A 16473-nucleotide genomic window follows, 5' to 3' on the forward strand; every position below is an offset into this window, starting at 1 on the left:
TCTCTCACCCCCACACCCCTCAGAAGCCCTGGATGTGGCAGTAAGCCTCCAGAGCAGCCAGCAGGATGTAGAGGAGCCAGAAACAGAAGAAGAGCAGGACAGTGAGGATTTTGGGGGTGTGGGGACCCCCCAGCTCGCCCCCCACAGGCGCGCGCCGCCGGTACAGCAGTACAGCGATGCTCAGCAGGGCAAAGATAGTGAAAAGCGTGACGGAGAAGGCCAGCGTGCCCGGGGCCACCATAAAGCGCTGGCCCTGGCTCGCCCAGTACCCGGCCGCAATGGTCCAGGCCACCCCTAGGCCCAGGAAGACGTTGACTGCGTTACTGCCCGTCACATTGCCAATGGAGGCATCCGCGTATTGGTCCTGGATTGCCGCTGCCCGACTGGCAAAGGTGTCTGCAATGGAAGAGGGCAGGTTAGTGGGGATGGGGACAGGCCAGGGTGAAGTGTTAATGGGGGGAGAGGAGCTGGTGGGGGAGGACAGGGTAAAGAGTTAATGGGTGAAGGGTTTAATGGAGGCAGGACAGGGATTGATAGGGGTGAGGGGTTGGGAGGGGGGAATGGGGTCAGTGAGGGTGCAGGGGGAGGGTTTATGTGGGGCATGGGGGCTAGGGGCATGGAGGATTAGTGGGGCAGAGTTCAGTTAGATCAGTGGAGGAGTGAGCAGAGGAAGAGAAAAGTTAGTGGGGGGTGATGCAGGGGGTGACGGGAGGGGAATTAGTACAGCACCCCACCCAATGCCACATTCCCTACCACCTCCCGCTAACCAAGCATAGAGCCCCCCCGACTGCCCCACTCCACCCCAAAACAGAGACCCCCGCATGCAGCACTCCCCCACTCACCACGTGTGACAAAGTGGGGATTTTCTGTATTATTTTTATGAAGCCTATGCATGCCTCAGTTTCCCTCTGCACTTTGCATTGTAACAAATAAGTGCAAGTCTTCTGCGAAGACAGTGCAGGAGGCATGAGATATGGGTGTCACCTGGCTGGATGCGTGGAACGAACAGGGCTATTAAACAGGCTGAAACCGATCCAAATCCACAAGCATCCCGCAAGACAAAGATGCCCAAGGACTGAACCATCAACTCCTAACGCCCCAGGAAGACAGACCAGTGGGAGAGGGAGAGAGAGAGAGAGCATGCCAGAGCTGGAGTCCAGCACAGCTTGGCTGGCCCAGCAGGGCACTGATTTGACCAGGGTAGGCTACGGCTTAACCCCTCCTCTGTGCTAACCTGAGCATTTTCAGCTGCTGTAGCAGCCAGGTGACTCATCGATGGGAACCCCATTTAGAAAAGGCTGCCTGTGTCCCTGTGCATATGCCCTGGCAGAACAGTCCAAGCCTCCTGCTGGCTTGGCTGGATCTGCTGCAGGAAGCCCCAGGGAGATACAGGGAACGCTGGTGCCAAAGGCCCAGTCTCGGAGGCCATGGGCCTGCCCCAGTGGAACTGTGGGTCCCTGGGGCCCAGCCCGCTAAAGAGGTCACTCCCAGGAGACTGGTTATAGGCTTGGGCCGTAGCCCTGACTCTGTGACACCAGGCACAGAGCCCCTCACCCCATGGAGCCCCTGTGTGGAGTCCCCCTGCCCCACTCACCAGGCACAGAGCCCTTCACCCCATGGAGCCCCTGTGTGGAGTCCCCTGCCCCACTCACCAGGCACAGAGCCCCTCACCCCATGGAGCCCCTGTATGGAGTCCCCTGCCCCACTCACCAGGCACGGAGGTGCCAAGGGCCACGAAGACCACAGCAGTGACTGAGTCCTTGAGGCCGACGGTGCAACCGAAGTGGGAGGCCAGGTCGCCAGTGAGCGCGGTGAGCATCCCAATGAGCGCGATGGAGACAAGGAAGCAGGCCCAGCCCCCCCAGTACTCAGTGGGGGGCACGAAGGCAAAGAGAACCTTCCAGAACACTGTCAGGAAGTGCATGATGTAGTCGAAGCAGGACGGGAGCCGCTCCTCGCCCGTCTCGTCCTCGTCCTCGTTCCCTGGGTGGGGGGGCAAGAGGTAAGAGTGGGGTAACCCCCTGTACCTCCTCCCCCTGCCTCCCTGTACCCCCTCACTGCTCCTCGCCCACCTCCTCATTGTGCCCTGGGGCAGGAGAGAGTAGGGTCCCACCCCCCAAGTCCTGCCCATCCCTGGGTGGGGTGCACTCCCCCAGCCTCTCCTCCTCCAGCCCCACCCCTCCGTACCAGCGCTGACCGTCACGGCACTGACGAATTGCTCCCTCCAGCTGCTGCTCCCCACAACCAGCGCCAAGTTTGTTTTCTTGATCAGTTTGTCCACAGTACTCTGAGGGGGATAAAGAGGGGTGAGATGGGGGGCAGAGCCCTAAGCAGGGCCATCTCTAGGGGGTGCGGGGCCTGGGACAAAGCCCCCACTGGCTTGAGGGACCTGCTCTGCATTAGCAGCAGCCCCTGCACCCCTAGTTCCTGCACCTATGTCTTCTGGGACCGACTGCACTGGCTAATTGTATCAGCCCGTGAGGCCCCCCAAAGTGTGGGGCCCAGAGCGGTGACCTGATTTGCCCTACCTAAGGGACGGCTCTGCCCCTAAGGCCCAGTGTGGAGGCTATGGCAATATCGGGGCACAGCAGGGCGAAGCCCAGAGCTGAGATGCCAATGGGGGGAGGCTGGGAGCAGCCGGAAGATGTTGGGGGGCTGGTGGTGTACCTAGGGAACTGCCCCCTCACACCTGGGCTCCATGTGCGCTCCTCAAAGGCCTCCTGGCTCTGGCAGCCTCGTGTGAGGTACACGGGTGGGGGGCGAGGATCCCTGGGGGAAGAAAGCAACTGTCCCTTAGTCTGGTGGATCATCCCCCTGCCCCCCACTCCACTGTGCCAGATAGGGCACTGGAGCAGACAGCACGTGGTGGGCAGGTATGGAGTGGGGGAGATGTCCTCGGGGGAGGCTGGTGGACTTGGTCTCCGGCCCAGCTCAGCACGGGGAGGGAGACTGGCGGGGTGCCTGGAGTGAGGGATGGGGGGTAGGAAGGGTTGCACAGGATACTGTGGGGTCTGGGGGAAGGAGCACCTGGGACATTGGGGAGGGGTGGTGTGGGGTTGACAGGGGGCAGAAGGGGTGCATGGGGAGCCAGAGGGATGGGGTAGAGGGGGCACAGGTAGTACATGGGGGAAGGAGGGAAGGGGCACACTTGGGCACTTACCTTGAACTCGTAGGACTCCTCAATCACCACCTCAAGTTTGGGGTGTTCCCCCAGGCTGGGACACCCCATCTTGGCGATGGTGGCCCCCTCCTGCCCCTCAGTGGGGCGGTTCTCATTAGAGTCACCTGTGGTGAGAAGAGGCAGAGGGTCTGTTACTCGCTGGCTTCCCCCACCCCACCTCCCTGTGCTGCCCAGTGCCCCACCCCCATCGCACCCCCCAATACCATGGGCTGTGCCCCCCCATACCGTGCCGCAGCCCCATCTCCAGCAGTTCAGGGGGCCCCAGCTCCAGGTGGAAATTCTTGTTTTTCTCATATTCCTCGTCATCGATTATTTTAATCTCGATGAATTTCCTGGAGGGAGAGATTGGGAGGCGAGGTGAGATGGGGGTGCTGCACTGGGGGCCTGAGGGTGCTGGTTGTGGGGCACAGGGTGAGATGGGGGTGCTGGTTGTGGGGCACAGGGTGATAAGGCTGCTGCATGTGAGGAGTGGGAGGCACTCATCCTGGGCTGTCTGCTCCAACTGGAGCAGGTGAGGGTCTGTGGCCCCTGATTCAGGGGGGTGACCTTGCCCCATAAGGAGGGGGTTGTGCTACCATCTTTGCTTTTACACAATCAGCCCGCTGCCCAGGCTGTCACCCCCATGACTAATCCCTCCTCCCAGCTAGCATCAACTCAAAGCTAATTTGGGGCAGGTAATTACAAGAGGGAACAGCTGGGAAGACCACCCCTCTGCTCCCTTCCCCCAACCACCCACTGAGCCCCTCCACTGCGACACCTCCCTGCCCACCTGTCACCCGCCCCTCAGACACAGATCTCTGTCCCCCCTCATCACTCCCCACCCTTCCCCCAAATGTCAAGCAGTAGGTTGGGGGTTAATGGATGCTGCAGCGCTGAGTGGGGGGGAGGGAGGGGGATCAGCCAATGGGCTTGGGCCATTTGGGGAGGCGGCTCCAGGCCCCACAATCCCATTGGCCATTAACAGAGCACAGGGGAATTGGCTGCTTCACCCCATTAGTGAACCGGAGAGTCCCCCTAGCTCTGCAGGTGCCCCTCGATCCCACCCCTCTTGCTCCCCCAGCCCTGGGCTCCCCCACAGCTCTGTGGTGCCCCTCAATCCCAGTCCCATGCTATTCCAGCTGTGGGCAACACCCCATACAGCTCTGTCAGTGCCCCTCAATTCCACCCCACAGTCCACTGCCCTCACAGACCTGGGCGCTCCCTCCCAGCTCTGCTAGTCCCCCTCAATCCTGATCCCCAGCCCCCTGCTATCCCAACTGTGGGCTCCCTGCAACCCCCCCCCCACTGTGGTCACTCGGGGATCAGGCCCTGGCAGTGCAGTCACTGGCCGTACCCCGCCCCCCCGTGCCATCTGTTCTGGTCTCTAATTATGAGCACAAAGGGCCCTTCGCTCTGGCAGTGCTGGGAGCAGCTGTGGCGGGTGGGGGGGAAGGAGACGAGCAGAGGGGGAGCAAGGGAGGTTTATCTGCCAGCTGTAGGGATCTCAGCACAGAGCGTCTCACATTCTCAGCACAGCCTGTGCCCTCCCCATATGCCCTGCCTGGCCCTAATGTTCCCCCGATCTCCACTATCACTGACCCCCCAGTACAGAGCCCTAATACCCCCCCCACCTTGTACCCTTGGCTTGAGCTACCCCACTACAGGCCGGCAAGCTCCTGGGGGAGCCCATGGCTGTGCCCCATCGATTCGCATGCACCGCGCCCGAGAACTGGTGTGCTGGGCTCTGCTCCCGCCAGGGGGGCATGACCGCTCTCCCATCTGCTCACACTCACTGGTTCACCACCATCACACGCATGCCCGCCCCCCTTCGTTGCACTGGTGAACAGGAGACTCAGGGCTCCCCCAACCCCTTGTCTGGGCTTATGTCTAGGAGGGAAAAGCTCACTGTTGCCATGGAGACACCGGGAGGGGCGAGGGGGGGAATGTATCCTTCTCTGAAATTAGTTTCATTTTTGGTACAGTTGATTGAATTGGGGAGTGGGCTAGGGGGCAAGGGATGGAGGAGGGGAGCCCATGTACAGTGTGGGGGAGGGGACTCGGTGCCCCCTGCTTTCCCTTTACCAATTGCCCAAGGCGGTTGGGGTTGAACCCCTGGTATCTGGAGCTGCAAGGTGGCTGCAGCAAATGTCCCCTGCCCCCAGGTCTGCTGAAGTGCAGATGCTCGCCCACCCCACATGGGCTCCAGACTCAGCACTGGGGAGAATGGCTGCTCCAACAATTGCCTCGTTCAGCCCCCTGCCAGTGCCCCTCCATTCTGATGTGCAGCCCCCTGCTATCCCAGCCTTGGGCTCTGCCCTCCAGTTCTGCCGGTGCCCCTCAGTCCCAAACCATGGCCCTCCTGTTATCCCTGGTTCCCCTCAGATACCTGCTCCTCTGATCCCCCCCCCCCCACACACACACACACAACTTGTCCTTGACCTGCCTTTCCCTGGCCATTGCCCCTCTCACATACACATCAGGTGCCCTTCTCCCTGCTACCCAGCACCCTGATTGCCCCCGGAGCAGCTGTCCCCTCCCCCCAACGGCTCCCCCACAGCCCCACCGCCTGATCCTTGTCACGCACACCCTGTTCTTCCTCACCTTGCTCTCCCTGCCCTTGCCCACTTGTACCTGCTCCTCTTTGGCACTCCCCCCATCTCCCCCGTCCATGTCTCTCACGTGATCTCGTCGTTGAGGAACTCCACCTTCCCCTCGGCCTCCTCGTAGTCCTCACCAGCCTTTGCGGTACCCTCCATGGTGCGGTAGGGCAGGGCCACCCGGCCCCGGGCCCCTGAGGTGCGCAGCACCCGCACCCGCACGGCCCCCACACTCTCGCTGACCCGCACCGAGGCGCCCTCGAAGGTGAAGATGCCGGCATGATCGTCGTCGAAGATGGTGACGGTGGCAGTGGCGGCAGGGCCCAGGCAGGCCTTGGGGGGCGGCTCAGAACCCGGCTCAGCCCAGGCAGCCCGCACGTTGCTGAGGTGCACACGGAAGTACTCGTCCTCCTCGAAGATGTCATCGTCGATGATGCCCACGCGGATCTCACGCTGTGTCTCGCCCGGCTTAAAGAGCAGCGTGCCCTCGGCGTACTCGTAGTCCGAGCCAGCATTGGCCGTGCCGTCCTCGGTGCGGAAATCCACACGCACGGCCGTGCGAGCTACGTTGCCACCGCGCCGCTCCACCGTCAGCACCACGGCGCCACAGTTCTCAAAGCACTGGTAGAGCGCTGGCTCGAAGGTCACCCTGGTGAGCGAGTCGTCGTCCTCAGGGCGCACTTCCGGCAGACTCAGCGCCTTGCGCGCCTGGTCGGCCGCATGCTTCTTCAGGATGTTGCCTGCTCCGATCATCATGCGGGTAGCCTGGATGCGGTAGAAGGCTCGGCTCTTTTGCTGCTGCACCAGCACGTGGTAGTTGGCCATCTCAATCAGCTGCTCCATGTCCTTCTCTGGGTGCTTCTGCCGCAGGTCCCTCAGGGTGCGCGCCATGTCACGGCGAGCCTCCTCATCCCCGTCCTTGCCTGCCTCGCCCACCCCATTGGCCTGGGTGCTGTCCAGCTCCACCTCCAGCTTGGGGAGGGCTGTGTCACCTTCCGTCTCAATGATCAGGCCCCGGGCCTTGTCGGCGCGGTACTTCTTCTGCACGTACTTGTAGAAGAGGAGGCGGCGGTCAGCCAGCCAGGCCTGCACTACACAGATGGGGAAGAAGAGGAAGGTGAGCAGGCCTTCCCACACCTCCACCTCACCGGGGGAGAAGCAGGCCAGGATGAGGTAGAGCCAGATGTAGGCGAAGATGCTCCAGGCGGCCGTGACAAAGAAGACGCGCAGATGCTTGATCCTGCGTGTCTCGCCCTCGGGCACCACATGCACGCACACGGCAATGATGACGAACATGTTGAAGGCGGCGCTGCCCACGATGGTGCTGGGCCCCATCTCGCCTGCCTCGAAGCCGTGGCCCACGATCTCAATGATGGAGAGCATGATCTCAGGCGCCGAGGAGCCCAGCGCCATGAGCGTCAGGTTGGAGACGGTCTCGTTCCAGATGCGAATGGTGGTGGTGCTGGTCTCACCATTGGCCTTCTTCACGGTGATCTCCTTCTCCTGCGAGGTGATAACCTCAATGGAGGCCATGAAGCGGTCGGCAATGATGGACATGCCCAGGAACATGTAGATCATTGCCACGAAGTAGACGATGGCCCGGGCCACCTTGTCGCCCACCGAGGGGTTCTGGGGTAGCCACACGGGCAGGATCACCCCCTCCTGGCACTCTGAGGCCTCCTGGCACAAGGTGCTGACATTAGCCCCATCCAGCGATGATGCTCCCTGGGATGGGCCTCCCAGACCCTCCTCCACCTTGGCCTGGTGCAGCGGGAGGCTCAAGGCCAGGAGGAGGAAGATGGTAGAGGCCCCAAGGTGGGACAGGAGAGGCATGGTGGGAGTGGGGGTGGGCAGGCAGAACCTGCAAGAGAGGAGGGGGCATAGTGAGGAATGAGGAGGACACATGGTACCTAGTGGTGCTCGTGGGGAGAAGGGCTGGGAGGTCATTCCCTTCCTTGTGGGCTGGAAGGTGATGGGTGGGGCTGCTCCCTTGTGAGGTTGGGGGGATCTGGGGGTAGAACGGGGTGCCCACTCCCTCATGAAGTGGAGGGGAAAAGCTAGGAAGAACTGGTGGGTGTTCTGAGCGGCACAGGCAGTCCCGGGGCCACAGCATCCATCCATAAGTAGCCATGAGGGTCTCCTAATTACACTTCCCCCAGGGTGTATTCCTCCCCATCTTTCCCTCAGTTCCACCACCATGGCAATACCCACCCTGACCCTTTTAACAGGTGAGGCTGCAAAACAGACTGCATCCCAGCTCAACCGCCATTGCCCACTGCATCCCCTCCCCTCCTGGAGACAGGGGGTTGGTTAAGAACGCAGGAGTCCTGAGCTACTGGACCCACTCCCCTCCCAGAGCTGGAAATGGAACCCAGGCCGATGGGGGGGGGGGGGAAGCCGGTACAAATTATCGGGGCCTGGCGGTCCGGAAGGGGGCCCGGAGCCCGGCTTCCCAACCCTCTCGTCAGCCCTGTTTAGCCGGTCCGCCCTTGCTGGGGGGCCCCAAATTTTTTTTTTACCGGGGCCCGAACCCGCTCTCGGAGGCCCTGCCCAGGAGTCTTTCAGTGGGGGAGGGAGGAGAGGGAGAGGAGAATGCTAGGAGGCAGGACCCCTGGGTTCTCTGACTCTGTGCCCCATGATCCATGCCAGTGCTTCAAGGCAGCGCTGGTAGCTGATTCACAGGACCCATCTGTGCCCAATGGGCCAAGAGACAGCACCAGTCAGACATGAATGAGGCTTGGACCCAGCTGGGCACCATAGGGCTGGTGCTTGCCCTAGATGGGTACTGAGGGGAGGGGGGCCCCTTGTACCCACTCCAAGCCCTGCTGGGCACCAGCAGCCCCATCAGGCTGCATTAGGGGGCTCTAACCTCCCCACCATGGGGCAGCAGGATTGACCCCATGGCAGGGTTAGGGGGAGCAGTCGGGAGTGACCCCCTCAGCCAGCTTAGTGTGGGGAGCTCAGACCCACACCAGTGCCCCTCCAACCAGGTCCTGGCAGAGCTTGTGAATGTGGTGTCTGCCCCCACTCCAGCACCTCACTCGGCCTGTGTCCATGTGTGTGTGGGGGTGACTCCCTGGTCTTGGGGCTGGAGATACTGCAGGGGTTGACCCTTCCTGTGCTGAGTTTAATGGGTTTTTAGGAGTCCCCAATAATTTGCTCAGGGAGTGAAGTTTGGTGTGGGCACTCCCTCCTCCATCCTGGTGGGTGCCCACAGCTCAAGCACCCCCCCATGCTGGCTCCCTCCATTCCCCCCAAACTCACCTCAGCTCACACTCCTCCCCTGTGCTGGCGCCTCACCCCCACAACCACACACACACACACACAAACACCCCCCTGCATCAGCACCAACTGGGAACCCCCCAGAGATGGGGCTGGCGGCCAGTGCCTGGAGGAGCCCTCCGTCCCAGCCGCTCCCTACCCCACCGAATGTCCCAGAAGCTCACGTTCTTCCTTGACTTCCATTCCCCCCACCCTGTCCCCAGGGAGTTTGTGCCCCTTGCAGTCCCCCATCCCATCCCCAGAGTCCCCCCATTCCCTGAGCTGCCTTCCTGTCCCCACAGCCTGTGCCAGGCTGAGCTATAACAGTGATCTCCCCCTGGGAGCACTTTACACCCTGCAACTCTCCTCTCCCCCAGTTTGGAGGTAGGAGCCTCCTCCCCATGAGGGGAGGATGCCCTTTGCCAAGCAGGCTGCAGTCCTGCGAAACAGCACATGGTGGGAAGGGGTTGCAGTTCTCCCCACAGTAAGATTCTGCGAGGGGTGCACTAAGGGACAGTAGGGTGTGCAAGGAGGCACTCATGAGAGTGTGGCAGGGTTTCACTTGTAGAGGGGTGAGCATGCAAAGATTGTGCTGGTGAATATGCACTGGACTATCTTCCACAGACCTGGGGGCTAGGATTGCAGGAGTGGGCAGGGTGGGGCTGGCTGGGGGGCACATGAACTTCACCTCAGACCATGCCAGGTGCCTCCATCCTGAACTCTTTGGCAGGGGGTCTCACCGGAGTGTGAACAGGACTGTGGAAGAGTATGCAAGGCACTGCTTTGGGTGCACGGGGGCCAGGGGTGCAGGTGTGAGGCATTGTTCTGGGTGCATGAGGGCCATGCATGAGCATGCAAGGCACTGCTCCAGGGACCATGGATGAGCATGCAAGGTGCTGCTCCGGGTGTGCAAGAGCCATGGGTGAGTGTGCAAGGCATTGCTCTGGGCGCACAGCGGCCATGGGTAAGCCTGCAAGGCAAGGCAGCTGAGCCCAAGCTGTGTCAGGCAGCAGAATTTCTTGGAGAGCTGGGGGAGGGGAGAGCCCCAGGGGCAAGCTGACACCAATGTGGGGGGCAGTGAGTCCCAGAGCAGAGACTCAGTGCCCCATGTTGGGGGAGATGGAGGGATGACTCTGTAGAGGGGGAAGAGCCCCAGGTGGGGGTTCTGTGGGGGTTAGGGGGAGCTCCCCAAGGTTGGAGGGGGAAGTTTGGTGGGGGAAGCATCAGCTTTGGGGGGCAGTTCTATAGGGTGGGGGAGGGGCAGCCCCATGCTGTTTGCAAGATTTTTTTTAAATCCACAAAAGCCAGAGTCAGGCCCCTGTAGCCCAGAGCCATCTCCCCAGCCCCCCGCCCCTGTCTTGGGGCCAGGTCTCCTGTGCCCCCAGCCCCCCATTCCAAGACATACACAACACATCCCAGCAATCTCTCCCCACCCCCATCCCTTCCCCCTCCTCCCAGCTTTCCCCCATGTGGCTACCCTGGTGTCTGGGTCCTCCTCCTCCCGCTCCAGCAAGACAGCCCAGGAATGCAGAATTGGACACATGCAGAACAGCTCCCTCCACCACCACCCCAAATTTACCTCTCCCAAATCCCCCCTTTTTCTCTCTATGCAACTTTCCTCGATTGGGGGGAGCTGCAAATAAATTCCGGGGGATTAAAGATGTAAAAGAGGCAGGATTCCCCCACACCCCCCATCCAGAACCCCCCGGGGGGGGGGTCTTCCCTGGGCATCAGTCAGGGCAGGGGGACTGTTCGCTTCCCTCCCCCCTCAAGGCAGCGTCCACACACCTCCCGCTCAGATCCATGGGGGGCAGCTCCCCCCCCCAAACCCCTCTCCCCGAGCTCCCCCTTACCGGGCTGTGGGATCAGGTCGCAGAACCACCTCCCCTCTGGGGCGGGCTGCACACACGCTCCCCCCGCCGCTGCTCAGATCTGTGGGGAGCAAAGGAGCGGACCCCCGTTAGCTGGCGTTCGAGGGGGCACAGGGCTGCTCCTGGAGTCACTGGTCCATCTGCAGCTGGGAAAGGAGGGGGGGGGGTCTGCACGATCCCCTCCACAGCCTGTGCCTCCGCCCCTTCCTGCAGAGCCCCCCAGCCGAGCTGCCCCCCGATCTGGGGGGGCCGGGGACCCCTCTGCCGCCAGGCTGCGGGCACCAGCAAAACGGCGGAGCGAGCCCGGCTGCCGGGGACAGGCTGAGGATGCTCCCGCTGGCAGCTTCATGCTCCACCCTGGCGAGGGATGGATGGCTGGGGAGGGCACCGTGCGCAGACTGCAATGGGGGGCGGGGGGGCTCCTAGCACGGCCAGCGGTGCCGGGAAGGGGGAGTGCCCTGGGGAGGGGACCCCCACTGCAAAACAGCAGCACACCCTCACCCTGCCGCCGGAACCGAGATGGAGGGGGCAGCTCAGTGCACGGGGGTCCCCATACACCTCATTGAAAACTAGTAACCCCCCCCCCCCCGCTCTGCACCCACGCCTGCAAGCCAGACACTTGGAAGGGAGGAGGAAACCTTCCAGCTGCGTCTCTACTGCTCCCCGACCCCAGCTCCCTCCCCCCATCCCTCTCTTCCAGACACTGCCCCCCCCCCAAGTTCCCCCCTACACACTCTCTCCAGCATATGTCCTCAGCCGCCAATTCCCCCTCCAAATGCTTCCCCACCTGCCCTCAACCCCCCATCGTTCTCCAGGTGATCCCCGCAACTCCTCTCCCAGCACGGGGCGCAGCTGGGAGCGGGTGAGAGCGCTGGCTGTGGGGGGAGCTCCTGGCTTCTCCAGATCCGCCTCTCCCAGCAGGGGGCGCTGTAGGGAGGGGAGTGTGAGAGCGCTGGCTGTGGGGGGAGCTCGTGGCTACTCCAGACCCGCCTCTCCCAGCAGGGGGCGCTGTAGGGAGGGGGGTGTGAGAGCGTTGGCTGTGGGGGGAGCTCCTGGCTTCTCCAGATCCGCCTCTCCCAGCAGGGGGCGCTGTAGGGAGTGGTGGGAGCGTTGGATGTGGGGGGAGCTCCCAGTCACCCCCTTCCCTCCCCTACTCTGTAGTCCTGTCTGGCTGTTCCCCTCGTCGCAGTCCTCAGACACCCCCATTGTCTGCGGCTCCAAGACGGAGGGGGAAGAGTCCGTGTCCTTATCTGATCCCTGCAACTCCCCCATCTAGCCAGCTCCATTGCAAACCACCCGGAGCTCCCAGCCCTCGTCCCACCCCAGTGAGTGGGTTGGGGAGGAGGGGGCATCTTCCCTCCTCCCCCCACTGTGAGGGAGGGGTCCCGGGAGTCCCCCTCTTCAGTAGGCGTTTTCCGAGCGTTTCATCCGGTGCGGGGAGGGGCGGAGGGCAGGATTATGTCCCCATTCAGGTTTATGGCGGTATGGGGGGGGGCGGCTCAGGTATATTCCTCTGCTAAATCCGGCTTGGGGGGTCAATTTGGCAGATGGGGCAGGTCAGCACTGAAATCTGCTGGGGCTGCAGCGAGCGGGGGGGAGCTGAGGGGGGCAAAGGATGGGAGATACCAGGCTGGAAGATGAGGGGGTTCCATTGGGGGGTGAGGGAGATGCGGAGTCTATGGGGGCTCCCATGCGGTGCGGGCGGGGTTGGGAGGTGTGGGCTCCCATGCGGTGGGGGAGGCGCTATGGGGATCGGTATGAAGAAGGCTTCCTGGGGGGCGGGGGTGCTGGGCTATGGCTTCAAGCGAGGGTGCCCTCCTTGTGCTTGAGGGGCGTATATGGGATTAGGAGTCAGGTGTTTCTTTGGGGTGGGGGGTTTGGGGTCTGAGGTGAGATCAGGGGGGCGAGTGGACACTCAGGGCTGAGGGGTGGTAATGGGGTCTGGAGCTGAGTCATGCATGGGGGTCTCCCTTGGAACAGGGGGTGACTATGGAGTCTGGGAGCGGACTCCATAGTCCGCTCCCAGGGGGAGGGGTGGCTCGGGATTCATTTACTCCTGCGCCGCCCCCCACCCCAAGCTGCTGCTTCCAAACCAGCGCCCAGGAAGCGATGCGGGGCGTCCTCTGCCGGTCGTTGGCTGGTTCTGCACCCTGCAGGCTCATTCAGACTCCGCACCAGGGAGTCCAGCCCTGGCGCCCCATGGAGAGCGGGGGGAGCAGAATTGGGGGCGGGCGGGAGGGGAGGCTCCCTTGGGGTTGGCAGGATTAAGGGGTCTGGGGGAAAGGGGGTTCCCCGGGGTTGGGCAGGGAGATAATGTGGTCGGGGGGAGAGGGGACTCCCGAGCGCACGGGGGGGGGGGCAATAGGGAATGAGGGGTCCACCAGGACAAGGAGGGTAGCAAGGGGCAGGGGCTCTCCCAGAGGCGGGGTGGTAATATGGTCGGGGGGCAGGGTTGGGCAGGGGAGGGGGGTTCACACAGGGTCAAGTGAGGAAGGGGAAATAAAGAGGCGGGGGTTCCATGATCTTCCACAGAAGATGAGGGGTTAATGGGGCAGTGTTGGGGAAGGGGCAGTTCCCCTGGGTCAGGACTGGTGGCTAACAGGGTAAGGTGGGGGGAAGATGTTGCCCATGCGATTGGGGAGTAACAGGGTTGTTGTTGGGTCCTGGGGCTGGGGAGATTCCCCCCAGGTGTGGGGCTGAGTGCTGTGCTAGGGGCCCCCAATAAGGCAGAAGCTCTACCACAGGAGATGCCCACAGCAGAATGCACATGTCACAAACGTGTTGCCATGGGGTGTCTGTGGACCCCTAAGAACAGAGACATAGCAGGTGGCATGCAGGTAGAGACCACGCAGCAATAAAAGCACGTAGTACATATGCTGAGCATGCACCTTGAGGTGCAGGCATGCAGTGTGGGTACATGCATGCTGTTGTGCACACTGGTTTATAGCTGAGGTGCAGGGATGCAGTGTGGGGTCGGTGCATGCACCATGCACTCTAATTTATTACTGAGATGCAGGAGTGTAACATGGGGGTACATGGGTGCACCAAGGATTCACACAGTGGTGAAATGTGGGGTACATGCATTCACCCTTCATTATTGGTATTACTGTGGCACCTAGGAACCTCAGTCATGGACCAGGACCCCATTGTGCTAGGCATTGTACAACCAGAACAAAGACAGTCCCTGCCAAACCCTTTCCAATCTGAACAGATGAATACAAACAGATGAGAGTACAAAGAAACAGAGGCAATATTGGCCAGCATGATAGCAGCGGTCTCAGCAAACTCTGACCTCTGAATTATACCCATGGGGCACGCACTGTGCGCCACAATTTATAGCTAAGCCTCAGGTGCAGTATGGGGTACATCCATGCACCTTGATTTATACCCGCAGCACAGGGGGTGCAGTGTGGGGTACATACATAAACCGTTTTGTACCCAAGGCACAAGGCTACAGCGTGGATACATGCATGCACCATGCAAACTGATTTATAGCTAAAGGGCAGGGGTGCAACGTGGGGTGCACCTGTGCACCCCGATTTATGCCTGGCCTTCAGGGGTAAAAAGTGGGGTACCTGCACCCCAATTTATTCGTGAGGCGCGTGGGGTACGTGCATGCACGATGCATCCTGACAGATCTAAAGCACCAGGGTTGCATGTGTGCACCAGGGGGAGCGGCATGACCGCAGCCCCGCCCGGGCCATGCTCGCCAGCAGCCGGACAGCTCGCAGGTGCGCGCAGCGCGCTTTCGCCCTTTGACTAATCTTTTAATTCCGGCCCTTGCAGCCGTGGCTCCGCCCCCCGACGGGGATTGGAAGGTCCCGGCTCCGCCCCCTGGTCACGTGGAGGAAGTTGCGCTGGAGCCATGGAGGAGGCGGGGGTGTCGCTTGGGTGAGTGGGTGTGTGTGTGTTGGGGGCAGAGCCCCAGGGATCGCCTGGGGCACGGGGAGTGCCGCCGGCGGGGCGGTGCCTGGGCCATGGGTAGCAGGACTCAGTAGGTGGGTGCACTGGCTCCCTGGGGCGAGGGCGGTGCAGGGTCAATAAGCGCATCCCCTCCACCTCGCACGTTCGCGGGGTGCAGCTCTGCACAGACATCTCGTGCACGCTCGCGGTGCATGCTAGGGCGAGTCCCTCATTCCCTTCGCGCACTTGTGGGGCAGGTTCACACGCATATCCCCTTGGATGCTCGTGGCGCAGGCTTGCATGGGCGTCCCCTCCCTCTCGTGCATGGTTGTGGCTCGGCTTTTTATGCACACGCCTTCTCTCCAGTAGCTGCCCTGAGAGCGGCGGTGGTATCCCTAACACCTGCATTTATTCCTCCCGTAGGCCCACGGAGCAGACTGTGCTACTGAACAGTGGAACCCGAATGCCCCTGCTTGGCATGGGAACTTTCCGCCTGCAAGGGGCTGAGCTGGTGTCCCAGTGCGTGGAAGCTGCCCTAGCCCATGGCTACCGCTCCTTTGACACAGCTGCTGTCTATGGCAATGAGGCAGCGATTGGGCAGGCATTGGGGGCCCTGCTGCCCCTTCATGGCCTAGCACGCTCTGACGTCTTCCTCACCACCAAGCTGGGTCCACGGGACCAGGGCAAGGCCGAAGCTGAGGCCGCCTGCCTGCGTAGCCTGGAGCAACTAGCCTGTGGCTACCTGGATCTCTATCTCATCCACTGGCCAGGCACACAGGGCAAGCCCCAAGGGGACAAGGGCAATCGGGAGCGGCGCTGGGAGAGCTGGCGGGCGCTGGAGCGGATGCACCACGCTGGGCACCTGCGGGCCATAGGCGTTTCCAACTACACCCTGGGACACCTGCAGGAGCTGCTGGCCCACTGCCGGGTGCCGCCGGCTGTGCTGCAGGTGGAGTTCCACCCAGAGCTGCCCCAGCGGGAGCTATGGGACTTCTGCCAGCAGCATGGCATTCATCTCCAGGCCTATGCCTCACTGGGCTGTGGGCAGCTGTTGGGGCGGGCAGAGGTAGGGCGGGTGGCAGAGCGCCAGGGGCGTACCCCTGCCCAGGTTCTTCTACGCTGGGCCCTGCACCAGGGTGTGGGGGTGATCCCCAAGTCTGTCAGCCCCACCCGCCTGGCCGAGAATGCCCAACTTTGGGACTGGGACCTCAGGCCAGAGGATATGGCTGAGCTGGGGGCGATGGACTGCAGCAGGCACTACTGCTGGGACCCCAGTGGAGTGACATAAAGTGGAAGGTGCATATGTGTGTGGGGAGGCATGGTCGGGGTGTTGTTGGGGGTAAGCATGCGTGGAAGGGGGCACTGTTGCAGGGGGGAGGGATGATGGAAAGAACTCGGGGGTGGTGGCAGGCACATGTGGCTGGAGAGGTTGGTGATGCTGCAGGGGGGGGACAGGGTGGCAGGCACATGTGACCGGGGGGACGGTGCTGCAGGCAGGGGACAGGGTGGCAGGCATGCTTGGTTGGGAGGGCAGTGATGCAGGAGGGGGACAGGTTGGCAGATGCGTGTGGCTGTGGCTGTGGCTGAGGGGGTGGAGGACACTGCAGGAGGGGGACTGGTTGGTAGGTATGTGTGGTCGGGGGTGGTACTGAAGAAGGGGAGGGGGTGGCAGGTGCGTGTG

At 62.1% G+C, this 16473-nt stretch overlaps 2 protein-coding genes across 10 annotated transcripts; one reads left to right on the forward strand and one right to left on the reverse strand.

The window, feature by feature from the left end:
- Positions 1-19: 19 nt before the first annotated feature.
- LOC135881206 (sodium/calcium exchanger 1-like) lies at positions 20-16382 on the reverse strand. 9 transcript variants are annotated; one of them, XM_065407760.1, is made up of 7 exons: positions 16344-16382; positions 5840-7416; positions 3385-3513; positions 3161-3347; positions 2188-2287; positions 1711-1983; positions 20-396 (listed from the first exon to the last, which is right to left on the reverse strand). In XM_065407760.1, exons 2-7 carry the CDS (start codon positions 7333-7335, stop codon positions 20-22), a joined length of 2562 nt encoding a protein of 853 aa, XP_065263832.1. In that variant the 5' UTR covers positions 7336-7416; positions 16344-16382. The 9 variants fall into 9 exon arrangements, with proteins under 9 accessions (XP_065263832.1, XP_065263830.1, XP_065263837.1 ...); XM_065407758.1 differs by lacking the exon at positions 16344-16382 and having other exon boundaries at positions 3161-3285; positions 3407-3513; positions 5840-7590; XM_065407765.1 differs by lacking the exon at positions 16344-16382 and having other exon boundaries at positions 3161-3315; positions 3407-3513; positions 5840-7455.
- Positions 14755-16080, forward strand: LOC135881207 (glyoxal reductase-like). The gene is made up of 2 exons (XM_065407768.1): positions 14755-14780; positions 15216-16080. The coding sequence occupies exons 1-2, from the start codon at positions 14755-14757 to the stop codon at positions 16078-16080; spliced, it is 891 nt and encodes a 296-aa protein (XP_065263840.1).
- Positions 16383-16473: the final 91 nt, after the last annotated feature.

The sequence above is a fragment of the Emys orbicularis genome, chromosome 7 (genome assembly GCF_028017835.1).
Source record: "Emys orbicularis isolate rEmyOrb1 chromosome 7, rEmyOrb1.hap1, whole genome shotgun sequence".
Lineage (NCBI taxonomy): Eukaryota > Metazoa > Chordata > Testudines > Emydidae > Emys > Emys orbicularis.